The sequence below is a fragment of the Lithobates pipiens genome, unplaced genomic scaffold (genome assembly GCF_037356315.1).
Source record: "Lithobates pipiens isolate NorthernLeopardFrog02 unplaced genomic scaffold, aLitPip1_a1.2 Scaffold_27, whole genome shotgun sequence".
Classification (NCBI taxonomy): domain Eukaryota; kingdom Metazoa; phylum Chordata; class Amphibia; order Anura; family Ranidae; genus Lithobates; species Lithobates pipiens.
In genome coordinates, this window is record NW_027507788.1 from 187,167,816 (window position 1) to 187,189,497 (window position 21,682).

Sequence of the window (21,682 nt, forward strand, 5' to 3'; positions counted from 1 at the left end):
GAGGCGCCTTTTTTATACTCAGTATTGATGTGATGCTGCTTGTATATAAAGACATCGCTTGTATATCAAGTCAAAGTTTGTTTAAAAAAATGTGCTTGTCTTGCAAAACGCTCTCAAACCAAGGTTTTACTGTATAATAAAAGAAAAAGTTGTTATAGGAAATATAACATTCACACATACGTGATTGGGTTTCACTCGTGTCAGCTGAATGGATGTGGTCATCAAACCAGAGGTGAGCTACAGTCATTCTGTTCTGGGTCAGGGTTCCAGTTTTATCAGAGCAGATGATGGAAGTGGAGCCCAGAGTCTCTACCGCTTCCAAATTCTTCACCAGACAATTCTTCTTGGCCATGCGCTTTGCAGTCAGAGAGAGTGTTACCTGAGAGAAAAAGAGAGTGGTTCTAAAATCTCTGTCCAGAATGGAGCTCTGAAATCCAATATGTAATATCATTTAGAAAAGTCACACAACTTTTGAGTAAAGCCATTATTTAGGCTCTTGAGTCGACCAGAATCACATGGCAATGGGAATCGCAATGAGGTTGATTTATGAAAATTTGTGCACTCAGAATCGGTTGCAGTTGTGCATGGTAGCCAATCAGCTTCTAAATTCAGCTTGTTCAATTAAGCTTTGACAATAAAACCTGGAGGCTGATTGGTTTCTATGCAGAGCTGCACCACTTTTTGCAATTTCCAGTTTTAGTAAATAATACCTATTGTTTTCAAAGGTACCCGTTCACATGCAACTCGGCACAATGCGATTTTGGAAAAGGTTCCAACACCGTTTTGGCCCCAAAGAAATTGAAAATGGCTTCAAAGTAGCATCCAAGTAGAACTACATAATTGCACTGAAAGTCAGATCAATATCATATTGAAGCAGTGTGAACCGAGCCTTTGGATCAATGCACTGGATCCATTATTTTCTGTTCAGATAATATTACAGAATATCGATGATGGATTAAGAACCACCGATTCCTATGACTTGCAGATTTCACTAACAGTTTACCGTAAGCATTAAAGTAGACCAGGGGTCGCCAAATCTCACCCACTACAAGAGGGGGTCAGTGGGGTATATACCCAATGTGGGCCCACTGTGCTCTCACAAAAGGTCTTCTACCCCCCCCCCCCATTCCCAATGCAGGTTCTCCACTGTGCTGTTTTCTCTGTCGGTAGTTGCTATAACCATTGGCGCCCTAGCAACCAATCACATGCTTGCCTCTGCATTCACAGGAGGACAGAACTTTCGATGCAAGCTACATCTCTTCCTGGCTCTGACCCTGCTTCTACAACTACACTGTAGTGTAAGGTAAGAGAGGAATTCTGATGGGGGTGCAAATGTAAGAGGGACTCTCATGACATTTTACTGAAGTTGTGAATTATATGCGGATTACAAAAAAAAAAGCTCCAGGTAAAGCGTATATATTTATTAAAATTTTATGAATTCTTTAATAAAACTGATTTTTCGGTTGCGAATATTTGTAAAATAGATAATGTGGCTTTTGTACTCAAGTATGGAGACACCTGTCCAAGAGAAAATGGACTTGCAAGGGGCATCACAGTGCCTAGCCCACTGTTATTTATATATATATATATATATATATATATATATATATATATATATATATATATATATATAATACACACACACACACACACACACAAACCACTTATAGACAAAAGTACAGCTACTTACGGTCACAGTGGCCAAGAGACCTTCAGGCACATTGGCGACAATGATCCCAGTAAGAAAGATGATGGAGTTCAGAATAGAGTATCCCATAGACATGGCAATGATAAAGAATATAACACCAATAGACACGGCAAATCCTGCCACAATGTGAACAAAGTGTTCAATCTCCACAGCAATGGGAGTTTTCTCATTTCCCACTCCTGATGCCAATGAAGCAATCCGGCCAATAATTGTACGATCTCCAGTATTTATTACAATACCTTTTGCTGTGCCTGAGAAAAAAAAATAAAGAAAACATACTCTGTAATGTTGTCTACAAACAATACATTGGTGGCCATCCATACATGCAAAATCCAGCCACTGAACACAAAGAGGGGTAATGAGCACTGGTTTATGGGGAAACCAAGGATCGACCATCAGGCTCAATCCCAACTATTTGCTCCATCTGTGGTAGTGTTTGGCCTGGAGATGCCAGGAAGGGTCTACATATACAAGATTGGTGCCCAATCCACCAGAAACCGGCCAAGGAGGGTCTACATATTTAAGACTAGTGCCCAATTCACTAAAAAATGGTCAGGGAAGATCTAGATATGAAAAGTTGGTGTCCAATCCACCTAAAACATCCCTGTTTGGGTACAAATTCTTTTTTAGGTAGGGATCTTCAGAATAGAGGTGTAATGTCAGCAAGATGCTTGAGATTACAATAATTTCTCAATCACTTTCTCCAGGCTGATAGCTCTGGTGTCAAGTCTCTAAACACAGTTTTACAGCCTCAGAGCGAGTCATTACCTTCCAGGCAGGTGGTAGAGTAGAAGGCGATGTTCTTAGTCTCTAGAGGATTTTCATGTGTGTATTCAGCAGATCGACTTTGGGGCTCTGACTCTCCTGTCAAAGAGGAATTGTCCACCTGAGACCAAAGAGGAAGGAGAAATTTACTGACCCATCTGGTTTAACTTTACATTGGAAAATTAGGTCAGCTAGAACACTTTTGCTGTTAAAGTGAATGTAAAAGCTCTCATTCTTCTGAAGCTATAGACATAACAATGACATTTTCTTTTACATTCATAATAGAGACACTAAAAATCACAACTCGATGGTGAGCAGATATTGTCAGGCTTCCAGCCTTCCAAGGTAAACATCTGGCAGAAGTAGTTCTAAAAACGAACTGAGACACAATTGTAAGGCCTCTATAAAAAAGCGCCAAGACCCCTACAGCAAGGATGGGCCATTTGTTTATGTGGCTAAAGCCACTGCCTCATTCATTCTGTACATGTCTCATCCTTGTAAATGAGGCCTTAAACTTGGCACACACAATAAGTTTTTTTTTGTTCAACCCAGCATGCTGAACGAAAGGAAAAAAAAAAGATCTCTGTACTAACTCAAGCAATGTTAGTACACTGATCTCCCCCACTGTGCTATTGTGTTCTGACAGGGGTACCACCCCTCTGCCAGGACACACAGGTCAGCACTCGCAGCCATTGGGCTGTCAGCGCTCATTGGATGACAATCGGATGTGTGTTTTTCACCATGCCCATTCAACCAGGAGCGGCCGGTCCATAAGCGGCGCTGCCCCCCTAGCTTGCATGCGTGGCGCAGGACTCATAGGTTTCTGAGTTTGTTTTTTGTTTTTCAGGCCTCATGATTAGATCCTGAGGCTCTACTTCGTTTAAAAAAAAAAAAGGAAAGGTTGGGCCACCCACCCACTCACCCACCCACTCGTGACACTAGCGAGTCAATATTCGCTATTGTCTTCAAGCTTCTCCTCCCAGCCAATCAGGATGGAAGGAGAAGCAGAGGAAGCTGCAGCACCGTGATCGTGAAGGGGTGAGTGCGAACCTGGGGGGGTTTGGGTGTTTGCCGCGCCCCCCCCCCCCCCAAAAAAAAAAAAGTTTAGCACCAGTTGCCACTGCATTTAACAGAAGCTGATTGTGAGACCAGCTTCTGTGGGACAGGGAGCTGTACACACAGGCTGCATGTCTGCTGGTTTCTACTGTACCGGCTGATTATGGCCGTTATTTGGCCCATGTTTACCGGACTTTAGAGTCCCTGTTGTAATATTTGATGATAAATTACTTCACAGTACATACAGTTAGTGAGGACAGGAGTGGCTTTTTTTTTTGATTGAAGCTCTTTTACAGTTTGTTAAGAATATGTAAATAATTTAATGTTGATATTCTGGGCACAAGTGCATTTGGATATCTCACTGGTAGAAAATTACCTTGCAGCCCTGGGCAAAGTAAATCCTAAGGTCTGCTGGTATTCGATCTCCTCCTTTGATCTCCACCAAATCTCCTACTACAAGCTCGGTGGCCGGGATTTCCAGTTTAACTCCTTCTCGGGTGACAAAAGCTTGCTGCAAATAAAACATGCAAATATAAGAATTGATAAAAACACCTTATTCAGGGCAGAAAAATTAGAGGACTAGTGACAAACACAATTCTACATGATAAAAAGGTTAGCAGAGAGAGACTAAAGATGAATAAAATGTTTATGTTCCATAGGTAATAGAACATGGAAAAAAATACAAAAAATTAGTTTGTTGCGCCTAATGTCAAGCTGCACTAAGAAGGTCGCAGCAGTGGAACGTTTTATCAGGTTTACAAAGTTACACTGAATGATGGTTGCCAAAGGGATCATTCAAGTTGGCGTGCCCTGTCTCAGTGAACTACATACGGCACCAGGGGGTGGAAGGGGTTATTTAACTTCTGGAATGTAAAGATACTTTTTCTCTTTATAATTTTGTTGGAGGTCTATTAGGTGATTCAACTCTTTTTAAAACCAGGTGTATACTTCACACAGTACAGTGGTGCTTATTCGTTAATAAGAGTACACATGATCCATACAACTACAAAGTTCAGACCTCATGAGAGCAGCCATATTGTGCATGCTCTATAGCAGTGGTAGGCAACCTGGGGCCCTCCAGCTGTTGCAGAACGTCAGGTCCCATCATGCCTCTGGGAGTAATTATAATTGCCAGCCTTGCAATGCCTCATGGAAAATGTAGTTCCACAACAGCTGGAGGGCCCTGGGTTGCCTACCCCTGCTCTATAGTACTGCAGAGCAACATGAACAAACTTTACCGCCCAAATAACAAATAGCTTGAGATTCTCAGGCGGCTGCAATTTCACTCACCTGTGGAATCATCTTATTGAAACTGGCCATGATGTTGGTACTTTTAGATTCTTGGTAGTAAGCAAAACAGCCGGTGAGGATGACGACCACGGCCAACACAATGCCCAGGTACAGCTGTGGCAAAAGAGAACATTGGTCATCAATATCAAATCTCTAAAATTCTATAGGTCAGCAGAAATTAAATGAACAGTTATGTGTGTAAACTGGCATGGCTGAGCTCTGGCTTACTCTCAGCATAACTGCTATACTGCATGATGCTTACATTGTCTTTGAGCGCCGTAGGATCTTGAGCGACCTGAACCGCATAAGCAATCCAGCAGAGAAGTGCCCCCGCCCATAGTAGAAGAGAGAAACCTCCGATCATCTGTCTCATAAACTTGACGATTTCAGGGGTTCCCTTGGGAGGAGTGAGTGCGTTGGGACCATCGCGAGCCAGAACCTCTGCAGCTTTTGCATTAGCGAGACCCTATGAAGACAAACACAGGATTGAGCAACAGAAATTTCCACCATGTATAATTTAACGATAGCCCTTCCAGGAGATCCATTATTTATCTGGGTTTATGTAAAAGAACACAGGGACAGTAGAGAAGTGCATGAACTGACATGCCAGTTGGAAAAAATTTTTACTTCTTAAAGGCCAACTCTAGAGACACTTTCAAAGTAAAAACGTATCATTTTTGCACCTACACGGTATTTTGTAAACAAATTCACACACTTTAACCTGGCTCCACTGTGAAATATGAGTTCTGCAAGCCCCATTCCACTGACCCATCTGCTATTCTTTGGGCTACACCACCACCACACTGGTGACAAATTCCTATTCTAGGATTCCTATTCCTTCCTATGCATCCATCAAGCTTACAGTCTCATTACAGCCTTTAGCTGTTGTGAATCCGTAGGAAAAGTAATTTGATTACACTACTTTAATTGAGAAATGGTTAATTGGTTGATGTCTTTCTCTGTGCATATTATGTCAAAAAACAACTAGGCGCTAACCCTGATCTTATTAAGATATGAGGTGAGAGCAGGCAGGGGCGGCCTAGAACTCTACATAACCAGTTCTGTTAATGGTGACCAGCTATGTGTCTGCACTTCCCACTCTGAACAGTGTGTACTCTGTGATAACCATCTGTAGAGCCTGGATTACTCCATCCCTCTCTAAATAATCCTATGTCTGATAGAAGTGACCAGACTGCAGAGTTCCAAGGACATTGCCAAGTACCGATTAACCATTACCATATCCGGTGTAGAGGGAACATTCAGGTAATGGTGATTTCATGCTCTTGATTTTATCTTGGAAGGGGTAGAGCATTGATGTGGCACGTAGCAGGCACATGTCTCCATAGGGCACAATATGAAGGAACTTGACACATGCTGGTATCTGGCCAACTGGTTAACTTTTATGACAAGCTGGATTATAAAAGTTATTCTGTTACTCACTTTGAGAAGACTTGTTTCATATTTGATTTCCAGATCTTCAATAGAAAGTTTATGGTCATCCTGAAAAACAATAATGCAATAAAATGAGCACTAAACTAAATTACAAAAACAGCCATCTATTTTCACAGAAAAATCTGAAATAATTTTTTGTTGATATTTTGTAGAGGATCAGCAGATTCTCATCTTGGGTTAAAACTAGGATGGGAAGTCAGCACCCAGGACTGCATCTCAACAATGGTGTAAAAATGAATTTTGGTCACGGGCAATGTTACTGGAAATCTGTTACCAGCAGAAAACAATGTAAGCATGCAGTAGTTCACCAACGAGAGAACAAATTATGTCTGTAATGACTAGACAACTTCCGCCTACGCAATACAAAATTCCTTTCTGGATACAGCCATTTTGGAATTCCCAACACCACTCTGCTGATCACTTGACAAAGCATTGGAAACATAAAAGATGTGAATTCTTTGCCCACTTAAGCGGGTGACTGGAGTCTCTTATTTTACAATCTCCTAGTGTAGCCCCTACTGAATGAACCACTTGAGAATGTTCCCCAAGTTGCACAATTGATTTTTTCCTCCTCTTAGCAGCCAAGCTCACCATCACCAGATGCTGGATGAAGAAGACTTATGGTCCCCGCCTCTGAGGTATGGCAGAAGGTCCCATGAATTACGACCTATATGAAGATTGCTAGCATTATACAGGAATCTCAAAAGCAATTTGAAAAGGTCTGGAGGCTACTTGTATGAACATTGAACTATAATTTTCATTGTATCTTGGGAAATCTTGCTTTTTATTGGTACTGTCCCTGGGATCTCTCTCCCTATTCCAGCTTTCTCCTTTCTTGTCCTTTTACCTCCCCCCCTCCCCTTTTAAAAAAAACAAAACGCTATATTGATGGTATATGACCTAGCGATGTGGGCATTGAATCTTCATACATGAATGATCTCCTTGGCAAAATGTCTGTTGCTTTTTTGGGACAGGAGAGCACCCGGGGGATTAGAGAAGTGGCGTACCCTGAGCTTCTAGTGTTCATGTATTGATGAACTTTGGTTCGGACCTTCAAACCTGGATCTGTCAATAATTTTTTATGTCTGTATAACTTTTTCTACATTCATTAAAACATATTGAAAGGAAAAAGATGTGAATTCAACACGGTTTCCATCATAATTTCCCTTTGGGATCAATAAAGTATTCTGAATCTGAATCAGATCTATAGTACTGGAATCTTGTGACAGATTCACTATAATCCGTAGCAAAATGGTAATGCATAAAATCATCTGATAGGTATCTGGGCAATGCAAATATCTTAGTGATGAAAAGGTAAACTGGAAATTCTGCTAATTTCTTCGATATCCAATTTAAAGAAAACACTACATAGCAGCCACTTTATCAGAGAGACAATGGAGTCTTTTCATCATGGGGCCACTTAACAGCCAATAATGTAAACAGGCTGGGCTTGATAGAGAGCCACTCAGACATACCTCGTCATCTACTGAAAAGCATAGCTGAATCTACTGTGCCGAGGTGTACAGTATACAAAATCTTCCCAGAACGCAAAGCTTGAGATGCTGGTTGTGATTAGATCACAAGGATAGGATCTGCTATTATTAGATGTCACTCACAGCATTGGGAATTATAAAGTGAAATCTTCATATGACTAATATATACTTACAACACTTAGAAAGACTTTATCCCTCCTTGTGCTTCGAAATAAGCTGTATGTAACTGATATGCAGATGAGAGATAAAGTCTTTCGACAGGTTAATTAACACGTTTGCTTCCACAATGCAAATCTTTAATCCCAGTGGGAAGCATAATCACGATGTTGTATTGCTTCCTGCCTATTGTGCTTTGGATTATATAATCACATCAGAAATAGATTTGGTTGATGGCATGTTCTCCTAATGTGGGGTGGTACTTATTAGGGATGCTGGGAGTTTTGTGGCCAGTGGTCAAAACATTCCTATCCTATAAACGCGATTCTTGTGCATTCAGGGACGGCGGACAAAACGTTCAGGAGAGGGAGGTTAGGGGAGGTTGAACCGCCCCTAACCGCATCAGCTCATAAACGATCCTAAAAGCCTATATGTACATGGACTATAACCTTTCATGGAGTTTAGTTTAGGGGCTTGGGCAAAAAAAATGCCAAAAGCTTCTAAACTTAAGTTTAGGGGTTGCTAGTGTACATGGATGGAGCTTTATACTGCCTGCTAGGTAACAGCGATTGTATGTTTCCATGGCACATTTTAATCCTTTTTTTTTTTTTCAGAAAAGTGTTTTCTACTAGAATTCAAATACAACATAATACAAAGTACAAGGGCTTTGAGAATATGAAATGCAAAGCAGCAAAGTCAAGAAGCTCAGAGAATTCCTCACCAGATCCAGTTCTTGTTTAAGATCATCAACTTGTTTGACCTTCTTCTTCTTCTTTTTGTTCTTTAAGTTATTGTGATTGTCTTCTCCAATCACCTTTTCTGGTAGATCTGCATCCTTTGTATCATTAATCTCCACAGTGTACGCATCAGGCTTTTCCTGCAACATAAAAAGGAGGCAGAAAATTATTGCACTGACAGCGATGTTAGTCCATCAATAAAGTGATGCTGGTCGTAGGCGAGATGGCTGCAATGTAGTCCAGGCAGGTCTTTGGGTCACACCTGATGGATCAAAGCACGACCTAGCAATAGTTCCAGATTGCTATCCTGGCTTCCTTACACATGCTATTACATTTACATAGACATTTCAATAATAATTTTTCCTTTCTGTACAATCCGCAATCCTTAAAGTTATAAAAAAAAAAAACTGAAGTGTCTTTTAATTGTATATAATAGCAATAATTTGTTTCTGAATATAAACTACAAAACAGCGAACTGTACTGCATGGACAAATTTCTTCAGTATTACTGTATCACAGCTGGGACAATACAAAACCTTTTGCTTAATTTATATATAACAATCTATGTAGCCTTGCTATACAATACACAGTTATTCCATGGAAATCCTCTGCAATACCAAGGAGAAGCGGTGTGGCCAAGTCCCTGAGTACATTACAAACAAAACCTTCATTCACGGTGTAATAATGATGATATCAACTCTACCAATATAAATACCAGCTAACTAGATGTGCTACGCTAAATCAAACCAACATTCTGTGCCCGGGTCACCTATCATCACAGCACCTAAGCTGAGATGAAAGTTTGTTGATACCAAAAGTATATATACACAATAAAATAAAAGCGCAGTACTTAAAAATTAAATCATAAAGATAATCATCTGCAGCAGCAACCTAAATAAATCATAAATGTGATACTTATATTCTGCAAGCTACATCAGCCATAATAATAAGATGCTGCGCTATTTTACACGGTTTGGAAACGGATAGCGGTCACTAAAGACAGAATTTTAAAACGTGCATTAACAATACTTTTATATTTTTTGTAATATTTTTTTATCTTTTTTTAAAGGAGATTTATCTGAATTTCTTGCATTGATAACAGAAGAGACACAGAAAGGCAGGTGCCTCTGATCTTGTGAGTTGGGTTATAACGTACCTCGCTACCCATTCTTTACAGTTGCAGGTGAAGAAATCTGTTGCTCTGGAACAAAAAAATAAAAATACAAAGACTGCAGAGGAGCAAAAAAAAAATGCTAAACCAGTAAAAGGGATGGCCTTTACAGGATCTTCTAGATGCAAGAGCTTTAGAGGTTGTGGCTGTCCCAACAAGAGCCAATGTTAGCTGCAGTCTTCCCCACACAATGACATCCTGACACAGGACAGGAAAGCTTTCAAAAGCCCTGTGCCCGGGCATCAGTCTGCTGGTCCTATTTCTACCTCCGAGATACCTGCAGCTCCTCCCCAGAGATGGGACTACCTCCCCGCCCACAATCCTCACCTGGCCAGGTGGAAAAATACTGCACAAACAGCTTTGTGGAATCTCAGCTCGGTTACAGTGTCATCACCTCCTCACACATCATATCATCCTCTAATGTGGTTGAACAAGGAAACACAACTGGTCTATACTTACCTGTAAAGGAATGAAAAGCTCCTATACCTCCACACTTCTCTGCCAGCAATACCATGTTCTCCAGACATTCCCACCACTGGCCTTATCACTATGAAAACAACTAAAAATCCCAACTACTAGTCCCCCCACAAACAAGGTTATCCGACACTAGAGACGCAACAATCATCACCCATTCCATGCCTATGGGTGCCCTATGACTGGCACAGACATGCAAAAAATGGCAGGTAGTCAACATGTGCCCTTCTTCAAAATCCAGTGCTGCCCCACTGAGACCCGTCAAGACCTTCTGTGTAACTTATCAAATGTGGGTTTACAGCTCACATGCTGCTACTTTACCTGTTCACTGATTTCTACAGTAACACAAAAGAGTACTCAAACACCTCACTGCATAAATGTCGAAAGTCCTCTATGGATGAGGGTGGGAGAACTTGATGATAAGAAGCAATCTATTATATGCACCAAGTCATTCTACTCCCAGGCTGAATGCAGGGCAATAAAAATCATGCAAATGCTATATAGAAAAGGAAAGATTGTAATAAAAAAATAATTCTTATGTGCAAAATTTAACAGAACGGGGGGGGTTGTTGCAAAAAAATATATATTTTATATATATATATATATATATATATATATATATATATATATATATATATATATATATATATATATATATATATATATATATATATATATATATATATATCAGTAGTAGGAATATCATACCATGGTAGCCATTAATTAATGCAGAAAGACTGGAGTTTAAGTGATAACCATTATTTCCTAAATTAAGTTTTCCAAAGCTCAACTTGGATCCCTTCAAAGAATAAAATTATATTAAGCCTGAAGAAGTTATCCCAAAAGCTTGCAACTTTATTAGCTCAAGTTAGCCTTTAAAAAGGTATCACTTAAACTCCAGTCAATGACTATCATGGTAATACTCTTACTACTGAGATACATAACTTACTGCTGATTTTATATTTGTAATATTATTTTATAAAATTTATGAATATAAATATATATATATATATATATATATATATATATATATATAAACAACGTGACATTTTATTATTTATATTATATTTTTTAATATATTATATTTGTTATATTACTAGCAGCAGTAGTACTTTGTAACTATTTTTATGTATTGAAGAGTAGGGATGAGCATGGAACACGTGCAGAGCCCGCCAGGAAGTCAGAGCAGCGCTGCGCTAATCACAGGCAGTTAGACATTGACCCGATCTCTGCAGCCGCACATCGGAGCAATGTCTCACTGCCTGTGTTTAGCGCAGTGCTGCGCCGACTTCCTGGCGGGCTCAGCACGTGTTCTATGCGAACACGCCTGAGCTCATCCCTATTGAAGAGCATTTGACACAAATATATATATTTGCATTGGAGAACGTGCCCCGTTGTTTTTTTCTATTTGGATATTGGTGGAATATTGGGAGTCCACCCTGACACTGATCTCTGCTTAAAGCATAAAAGAAACAGAAGTAACCCATGCAAATTTTTGATTTGATATATATATATATATATATATATATATATATATACATACACACATAGATATATCTATATATATATTTATAAATTACAAGTTAATCCCACATCTAAAGTACCTATCAGCAGCACAGAAAGAGATGGTGATGCTGCTGTTACCTCCAGATGACAGGCGGGGGAGCTACAGGACAACACTCACACATATAAAAGCTATAGGAAGTTGTACTCTTAAAACAAAAAAATGTTAACCTTGTGCAGATTAGCCAGTAGTAGCACAACAGTTTGATGATATATTTTGTGAGCTATTCCACAAATCCCTGTATCCCCAATTCTTCCTAAAATATTAAACATTTAGGCTTCTGGGATGTGTCCTCATCTGTCACTTTCCCGATAACAGTAAAAGCATTGCCTATCTGTGCACAATCTTCATTTAATCCAATTATTAAAGTGGGGCATGAATACAGAGCAGGCGATGGCTTCTTATCTCGGTTCTTTCCATAAAAAAACCCACACCAATGGTGCCTCCAATTTTCATTCAGGTGACACATTATAGAACATGCTGAATGTTCACAAGCACTGTCTCATCAAACACAAAACTACTAATAATGGTAAATCACCGGATACCAGCCGGTCTCTTCTATGATTGCCCGTCTCCCTTCAGAACACGCATCATCACAAGGCATGAGTAGATTGGCCTGGGTTTTCATTCGCAGGTTGTTTGTCAAACCAATAGTGAGATTTGTAAATAGTGACCTTTAACCCCGAACCCCACTGGCCTCAATTGGGAAGAGGGGGTGATGATTGAAAAATTCCTGGCAATTTTCAAGGTTAAATAGGCAAGGGACTGTCAAACATGTGGCCTGGGAAAGGGGGAACTGCCATGGGGAAAATGTTCCAATGCAAATACAAAACAATCAGCAGGGAGGTCAGGCTTTATGTGACTTTGAGGGCAACATGGGAAAACATTATTTAAAAAAAAAAGTAACAATTACTGTAAGAGGAAATACAGTGCATGCAGAGTAATCACAACTGTTGTGTCACCAGTCCATAGGAAAATCAGATGGTTCAAAAGGTTAAAAGTAAAAAAATGGCAAGGCAACGGCGGCTGCTGTCCTCAGAGACAAAAGGGAGAACACAACAAGCGCTACCCAAGTGCTGTTTTAATTCTGCACTTAGGTGGCGCTTCCTGTGTTCTCTCTTTTGGGAAACCATTATTGCCTTCTCATGCATGCTTTGGAGATGATTTCATGACCGGTTCACACAGAAACACACATGTTCCCGTACAATTCCACGATTTCCCATGCGGTACAATTTTGACAGTATATTCAGTTGCAAATCTCACTGGAATGTGGAAAAAGTAGTGCAAGCGCTACTTTTTCAAAAAGCACCACACCAAAACACACCACATGGTACTGCAATACCAAGGCGATTAGGTGTTTGCAAGCATGCTGCATTTGCCATTGGCAATACATTGGTACCCGCATCTAGATGGCAAGGGCATCATGTTCGCCTGTGATCACAGAACGCGTCTTTCCTGCGCTGCATTTTGATGTGAACCAGCCTTAAATCCGTATGTAGGATTCTGGAACTGTAAAATTCTCATGGGCAGTATCAGAGGCATTTTCTGGCATCACATATTTTTTATGTGTAATAAATTTTTTATTATTTTACAGTATTGTTCAGCTGTAATGCAGCAGCACCACCACAATCTGATTTATTTTTATAGATAAAAAATTTTTGTTTTTAGGTAATTTTTGACACAACTCCAGATTTATTTTCTTTATCCAAAAGTACTATGCATGAATTGACCAGTGGGAGTAGCAGTAAAAAAACAAATACAGTGCCTTGAAAAAGTATTCATACCCCTTGAAATTTTTCACATTTTGTCACGTTACAACCAAAAATTTCAATGTATTTTATTGGGATTATATGCGAGAGACCAACACAAAGTGGCACATAATTGTGAAGTGGAAGGAAAATGATAAATGGCTTTTAACATTTTTTACAAATATGTGAAAAGTGTGGCATGCATTTGTATTCAGCCCCCTGAGTCAATACTTTGTAGAACCACTTTTGCAAAATAGCTCAAGCTCCATCAGATTGGATGGAGAGCGTCTGTGAATAGCAATTTTCAAGTCTTGCCACAGATTCTCAATTGGATTTAGGTCTGGACTTTGACTGGGCTATTCTAACACATGAATATGCTTTGATCTAAACCATTCCATTGTAGCTCTGGCTGTATGTTTAGGGTCGTTGTCCTGCTGGAAGGTGAACCTCCGCCCCAGTCTCAAGTCTTTTGCAGACTCTAACAGGTTTTCTTCTAAGATTGCCCTTTATTTGGCTCCATCCATCTTCCCATCAACTCTGACCAGCTTCTCTGTCCCTGCTGAAGGAAAGCCATCTCCACAACATGATGCTGCCACCACCATGTTTCACGGAGGGGATGGTGTGTTCAGAGTGATGTGCAGTGTCTCGCAATCTGCAAACTAGATTTCTTATGGCTTTTTTTCAACCATGGCTTTCTTCTTGCCACTCCTCCATAAAGGCCAGATTTGTGGAGTACATGATTGAAGCACTGGAATTTTTGCCATGTAATGCTAAATAATAGACCATGTTAATAGATTGGTATTTCACTCCCTCTACTGGTATACAATAGAAAACATTACATTCACATTACAGTTAAGCAGGAAGTGACTTAATTGTTTACTTAGTGAAGGAGTGTTCCAGAGAGCGCGGCCTACATCGTGCAGAGCAGAACAGTAACTGTTGACTGTGCCTTACTACAGTGTGCTGGAGAAGCTGTGTGATTGGCTCTGAGGGTCTAGAGCCTCTGACGGAGCCAAGCGAGGGTCCCGGACATCTTGCAGAGCAGAGCGGCTTGGTGGTGCTGGCTGGCAGCAGGACTGAGATAACTGGAGCAGATGGTATTTAACGCACCTAACACACTTAGACTCATCCTATAGAGTTGCTAAGACCTGCAGCTCCACACAGAGAGGTTCATATAGACTGAGTTCAATCAGGCCTCAATGCCCATACTTCATTGATAGTTGATTGACGGTTAAGGGATACCTACACCGGAGACATTTACAAGTGTGTTGCAGAGCAGGAATTGTTACCACTCTGCATCTTATACCACTTCAGTACTTGTTAAAACTTGGATTACAAACACTGCAGTATAATAGCTAGCAGAAGAAAGAAGAACAGAGACTATACTTCTCATTTGGAGACTTTGTGCTTCAGCTAGATGCAAAGGACTACATTACATCTCAAAGGGAGCTAGATGCAAAGGACTGCATTACACCTCAAAGGGAGCTATTGAGCAATTGTACGGTGTTTTGTTAATACCTTGCCTAGTGTGGTTATACGGCCATACTGGAAGTGGGAAGGTGCCCAGTGTTAAGGTCTTATCACCCTGAGCACTAGTACCACTTGGAGACGCGCCTGCAGGGGCTATTTGAGGAATCTTTGAGTGTTAACTATTCACATATATTCATTCCATTATTGTGTTAAGCTTGTGTGTTAATACATTTATTTTATTGTTTAGACCAGCTCCAGTAAACTACAGTCTGGTCAAAGTACAATTGGTGTGAGGCTTGTCCATTCTTCTAACAGGCAGGACCACGGATGTCCAGGTAACGACAAAGGTATAATATATGTATATTCCTATTGTGGGGTTGTTCCTTGTTGTTGAGTTTCACACCAACACTGTTACACAGCTATGTCAAGCAGGTTGAGCCAATTCATTGGGGGTGGAAAATCAGAGTACAGGCCCAATCAATTTCCAGCAGCTCCTTCGGGGGTAAGTGCTGCATGACTAACAGTTGTCCTATAGACAGATTCTCCCACCTGAGCTGTTCATCTCTGCAGCTCCTCCAGAGTTACCATGGGCCTCCTGGCTGCTTCTCTGATGAATGCTCTCCTTGCCTGGCCTGAAAGTTTAGGTGGGCGGCCATGTCTTGGTAGGTTTGCAGTTGTGCCATACTCTATAAGTGGGAACCCTTACCAGAGAGAGCGTGGACCTCCTCAAGAGCTGAGTCATCAGCACCAGCAGATTGAGCCCTCTGCGGGGACAGGTAGATCTTCCGATACCTCTGTACCTTCTGAAGTCTTCCCGTGATAAGCGGAGATCACCCTGGCAGGATACAGGGAAAGAGCCTGACACACAAATGCTAGGATCTGAAAGAAAAACACTCGGGCTCGAAGCCACGAGTGTAAAAAATAAAAGGAACTCCAATCGTGAAGTATCATTTTAAAAAACAAAAAGCTCTCTAATAAAGCAAGCAGTAACAGCCATGATCTACAAGATAAAATTACAAAAAAGCCGGCTAAGCTAAAAAACAGTCAAACACCCGTGAACCGAGGTCTCATGTGGCGTGATAGCGTCAGCACAAACCACCGCCCTACATGTTTCGTAATGCCTTACGTCTTCCTGTGATTATCAATTCCTCAGTGCAATATACTTATATACGTGTATGAATTTTTTTTTAATGTTCACTGTTCATTTATTTATCTGCACTATATATCACTTGATTTGTGATTTTTCCACATTCAGCGCAACCTATTATTTTTTTACTACTCAACTGCATAGGTTGCAGGTCCTGCCATTTTGCACCCACCTCCTAATGAAAAGTCCAGGGCAGCCAGTTCTTCTGTCCGCTCCTCAGCCCGGTCCTGCCCACAACGCCTTCTCTTTCTTGGTTTATCCTTTCTCACCCCCCGACACCCCATCCCACCCCACAAAAGTCTCCATCTGCAGTTTTAAAGTGAAAAAAAATAAAATATTAAAATGTCTTCATTCCTCCCCCCCAAAAAAGTGACAAAAAATTACAACGTCAAAAACCTTGCCATGCCTCCTACTAAATACCTTGGACTGTCTGCTTTCCAAAAAGGAGTAATTTGGGGAATATTGTATAGTTCTGGCATTTTTGGGCCTCAAGAAATGAGATAGGCCATTGCTACATCAGATTAATCAATTTTCAGATACAGCAGGGAAAATAAGTATCAAACACCATTTTTCTAGGTAAATATATCTCTAAAGGTACTATTGACATGAAATTTTCACCGCATGTTGGCAATAACCCATGCAATCCATACATACAAAAAAAAACAAAAAAAAAACAAATAAGTTTAGAAATTAGGTTATGTGTAATAAAATGGAATGACACAGGAAAAAAGTATTGAACACGCTAACTGAAATGTATTTAATACGTACAAAATTCTTTGTTGGTAATGACAGCTGCAAGACGCCGCCTGTATGGAGAAACTAGTCCCATGTGTTCCTCACGGGTGACTTTGACCCGTTCTTCCACACAGTCTTCAAAATCTTGAAGGTCCTGTGAGCCTCTTCTATGAACTCTGATCTTTAGTTCTTTCCATAGATTTTTTTATTGGATTCAAGTCAGGTGATTGGCTGGGCCATTCTAGCAGTTTTATTTTATTTCTTTGAAACCAATAGAGAGTTTCTGTGGCTGTGTGTTTGGGATCATTGTCTTGCTCAAATGTCCCCCCTCGCTTCATCTTCATCAATCTGGTAGATGGCATCAGATTTTTTATCAAGAATGGCATTAGTATGCTTTGCAACAATAAGGTTGCAAAGGTCTTGAGAGCGCTCTTTGCTTTTACCCATCATGAGATGTTTCTTGTGTGACACCTTGGTAATGAGACACCTTTTTATAGGCCAGTTGAGACTGAACCAACTGATATTAATTTGCACTGACAGGGGACAGGATTGCTTTCTTATTACTGATAGATTTCCGCTGGTGTCTTGGCTTTCCATATCTTTTTGCATCTCCCTTTCATCATGTGTTCAATACTTTTTCATTGTGTCATTCCATTTTCCAAATTCAGAGTTTAAATTATTTGTTTTAGTGTCTTTCTATGTATGGATTGCATGGGTTGTTACCAACACATGGTGAGAATTTCATGCCAATAGCACCTTTAGAGATATATTTGCCTAGAAAAATGGCGACTTGTTTTACCGGTTCCCGACCAGCGCACGCCGACAGAATGGCACGGGCAGGCATATTAGCGTACAGGTACGTCCAATCTTCAATGCCGCCCTGCCATCGGAAGCGCACCGCCAGCGGCACGCTCCCGCACTGGTCGGGACCCCCGTGAGTCCGGTCGCGGGACTCGATCGCCGTGGGCATACCCGCGATCGTCTCACGGGACGGCTGAATGGAGGAAATGCCGCGTAAACAGCATTTCTCCATTCTGCCTAGCAACTAGTGACGCTGATCTCTGCTCCATGTGATTGGAGCAGAGATCAGTGTTCACTAAATGAAAGCCCAACCCCCCCACAGTTAGTAACACACCCCTAGGAAAACTTAACCCCTACACTGCCACCCACTGGTTAACCCCTTCACTGCCAGTGTCATTTACACAGGAATCACTGCATTTATATAGCAGCGATTACTGTATAAATGACAATGGTCCCAAAAATGTGTCAAAAATGTCCGATGGGTCCCCCACAATGTCGCAGTCACAATAAAAATCACTGATCGCCACCATTACTAGTAAAAAAAAAAAAAAAAAAAAAATTATTAATGAAAATGCTATAAAACTATCCCTATTTTGTAAATGCTATAACTTTTGCGCAAACCAATAAATAATCGCTTATTGCGATTTTTTTTACCAAAAATATGTAGAAGAATACGCATCGGCCAAAACTGAGGGAAAAAAAATGTTTTTTTATATATTTTTGGGGGATATTTATTATAACAAAAAGTAAAAAATAATGCGTTTTTTTCAAAATTGTCGCTTATTTTTGTTTATAGCGCAAAAAATAAAAACCGCAGGGGTGATCAAATACCACCAAAAGAAAGCTCTATTTGTGGGAAAAAAAGGACATCAATTTTGTTTGGGAGCCATGTTGCACGACCCCGCAATTGTCAGTTAAAGCGACGCAGTGCCGAATCGCAAAAAGTGGTCTGGTCTTTGACCAGCAAAATGGTCCGGTCTGTAAGTGGTTAATACTTATTTTATTTGCTGTATATACTATAGTTTGTGGACCCTAGCTTTCCCACAGACTAAATAATATACCCCGATTTGGGTTATTTTCACCAAAGACATGTAGCAGAATACATTTTGACCTAAATTTATGAAGAAAGATTATTTGCAAAAATTTATGATAGAAATACAGAAAAACTATTTTTTTCTCAAAATTTTCAGTCTTTTTTTTTTTTTTTATTTAGCAAAAAATAAAAAACCCCAGTGGTGATTAAACATTAAATAAAAGCTCTATTTGTGTGAAAAAAAAAATGATGAAAATTGAATTTGGGTACAGCGTTGCATGACCGCGCAATTGTCATTCAAAGTGGGAGAGCACCCAGTATTGAAGCGGTTTAACAGTGTGACTAGGCCACATTTGGAAGAGAACTCACCATCACACCAACCATTTTTAATCAAGAGATCATCATCAGAATGTATTTATTTCTCTGAAAAAAAAGTTGACCAGGAACCAAAACTCACCCTAGTCATGGCTGCCTTGGAATTTGAACAAAAAAAAAAGTTCAAAATAATTATGTTAACCAGTGGTACAATTCTAGACCCTGTGCCCTGGTCCTCTCTATATTCATTCTCCAGTATTATTCTGAACATACACACTGACAGCATGAAATGAGTCTGCTGAGCACATGGTCAGAGGTAGAGCTGTGCACTCTTTGTGAACTTTGGAAAACTGTTCTGATCTTACCTATTAGGCAATCCAGGCTCTTAATTCCCATTCATGTTGCTCTAGCCCATAATTTTCCTTCCATACAGAATCTGCATCTCTTTATTAGCAACCAAATTATGTAATTATATTGAAGGACATCCATGCTGTCAGTTTGAAAACTGCAGGACTTGTGAATGAACTACAAAGGGCACTCATCAGCACCTTCGTGGTGAACTACATGCCGTCTGTTGCCATGGCTGATGGTACTTGGACCCCTTTCACACTGGGGCGGTGCGGGCGTTAGCGGTAAAGCACCTCAAATTTAAGTACCGCTTTACCGTGTTATAGTGCCGCTTTTTGCCCGCTATGGGGGCTCTTTTAACCCCCGCTAGAGGCCGAAAGGGTTAATAGTGCCCGTGTTGCAGCCCTGCCGAAGCGATTTGCAGGTGCTTTTGGCAGCGCTGCCCATTCATTTCAATGGGCAGGGTGTTTTGGGAGCGGTGTATACACTGCTCCCGTACCGCCCCAGGACTTTTTCCCATCCTGTAAGCACACCGCCCCAGTCTGAAAGCACTCGGGCTTCCACACCGGGGTGGCTTAAGAGGCGCTTTTCAGGCACTTTACAGGTGCTAAAAATGGCTTTACAGGTGCTAAAACACCTGAAAAGCTACCCAGTGTGAAAGGGGTCATATCGTTCATTCACTCATAGGAAACTCTGAATGTATAACGTCACCATGTGGGTGGAGCTCCGCACAGCCACATGGTTTTTCAGCTGGGTCAGCAGGTACGGTCACTGTCATATTAAGGGGGGATCGGCAGTAGGAATTGGATCATGTTATGTGTTCCATCCTAAATATGTTTGGAACATATAACATGTTCCAAAAGGTGAACTTACAGAAGAACTAAGGGCAAGACTTTGCTTTTTCATTTTGGATTGAGTAAGGGAAGGTTTTAACCCGTTAGATGTTTTTTTTCACCCTCTGTGTCCCATTGAGGAAATTTACTTTCACTTCTTCTCCCATACCATTAACCCTATTGGAAGATTTCCCCTCTATTACTTTTCTGGGGACAACCCAAAATTTGGATTGTCTTTCACTTTCAATAATACAGTAATATTTCAGATTGCGAGTAACGTGGTTTACAAGCGCTTCGCTTATTTTTTAAAAAAAATCCTGACTCGGTTTGTGAGTGTTGTCTCACAAGACGAGCAGTAGTTAATCCTTTGGGGTGTGAAGTACCGCATTTGTGACAATTTGCGCCAGTGACACTCGAGCCGCTCGGAAACACATGAAAACACTCCATTCTCGAGCCTCACGAGTGTCTCCGAGTGCATCCTAGTGTCTCCCCTTCCCACCTCTGGTCACATGCGGTACTGCATACAATAGCAGTCACTGTGGAACAAATTATATGAGTTTTCATTGACTCCTATGGGGAAACTTGCTTTGATATATGGACATATACTGAAAAAACTGACAGGTATTCTATTCATCTCCACTATCTAAAACTAAAATTTAAAAAAAAAAGTGTTGCCTTTAGTTATACTTTAACCTTTAAATGCTCTAAGTCTAGGGGTAGAGGTATGTGCTGTCAACTTACCTTATTCCTCGCTCTGAGCGCACTCCTATCCTCTTTGACGCTCAGCGTTGTAGGCGGGACCTTGCCATTCTTGCATACAATGCAGTCCTCACTGCAAAGGTAAATTTACATTTATTTATAATTTAATTCTAATATAAAGTATATGTGAACCCAATTACTAAAATCTTATTTAAAGTGGTATTAAATCCAAAAACAAAAATATAAAACTTTACAGCTTACTAATTGTTTAATATGATGGCTGCATAAGTTTTCTTTTTTCTTTTTTCTTTTTTTTAGGCTTTTTTCCTTTTATTATTACCCGACTAGTAGCACACTACAACGGGTTTTTCTTTTTTTTTCTTTTTTGGGACAAAGGTGTTACATACACGAATAAAAGTTGATCATTGTAAGCACCCTTGTCCATGGTAAATGGATTGTCTCAACCAGTGGTGGTTGATGGCAATTTTTTTTTTGGTAGGGGCAGCAAACGATATCACAACACTCGCCCCCCTCCCCCCCGGTCGGCTTGACTGGCGGCTTCCCTTGCTCGGCGGTGGTGACAGCTTTTCCTTCCTCTGCTCTCCACGGGCATCAGCGGCTTCCGTTTCCTCCCTCCTCCTCAGTGGCCAATCGGGAGTCTTCTCATTTTAGGCAATAATAAAACAAG

General features: G+C 40.6%; 1 protein-coding gene and 1 long non-coding RNA gene across 3 annotated transcripts in view; one reads left to right on the top strand and one right to left on the bottom strand.

Moving 5' to 3' along the window:
* LOC143934417 (potassium-transporting ATPase alpha chain 2-like) overlaps positions 1-15,918 on the bottom strand; it is a 36,791-nt gene extending 20,873 nt beyond the window's left edge. Inside the window, exons 1-9 of one of the 2 annotated variants that reach the window (XM_077458020.1) lie at positions 15,790-15,918; positions 8,642-8,797; positions 6,260-6,319; positions 5,082-5,285; positions 4,820-4,933; positions 3,906-4,040; positions 2,477-2,594; positions 1,691-1,959; positions 181-379 (exon numbers count right to left, since the gene is read on the bottom strand). In XM_077458020.1, the coding sequence (XP_077314146.1) occupies positions 181-379; positions 1,691-1,959; positions 2,477-2,594; positions 3,906-4,040; positions 4,820-4,933; positions 5,082-5,285; positions 6,260-6,319; positions 8,642-8,797; positions 15,790-15,825 (1,291 nt within the window). In that variant the 5' untranslated portion in view covers positions 15,826-15,918. Of the gene's footprint in view, positions 1-180; positions 380-1,690; positions 1,960-2,476; positions 2,595-3,905; positions 4,041-4,819; positions 4,934-5,081; positions 5,286-6,259; positions 6,320-8,641; positions 8,798-9,812; positions 9,953-15,789 lie in introns of those variants that run through there. The other variant, XM_077458021.1, reaches the window with a different exon arrangement.
* Positions 1,176-9,965, top strand: LOC143934418 (uncharacterized). The gene is made up of 2 exons (XR_013263260.1): positions 1,176-1,303; positions 8,535-9,965. It is a non-coding gene; the product is annotated as an uncharacterized LOC143934418 (long non-coding RNA).
* Positions 15,919-21,682: the final 5,764 nt, after the last annotated feature.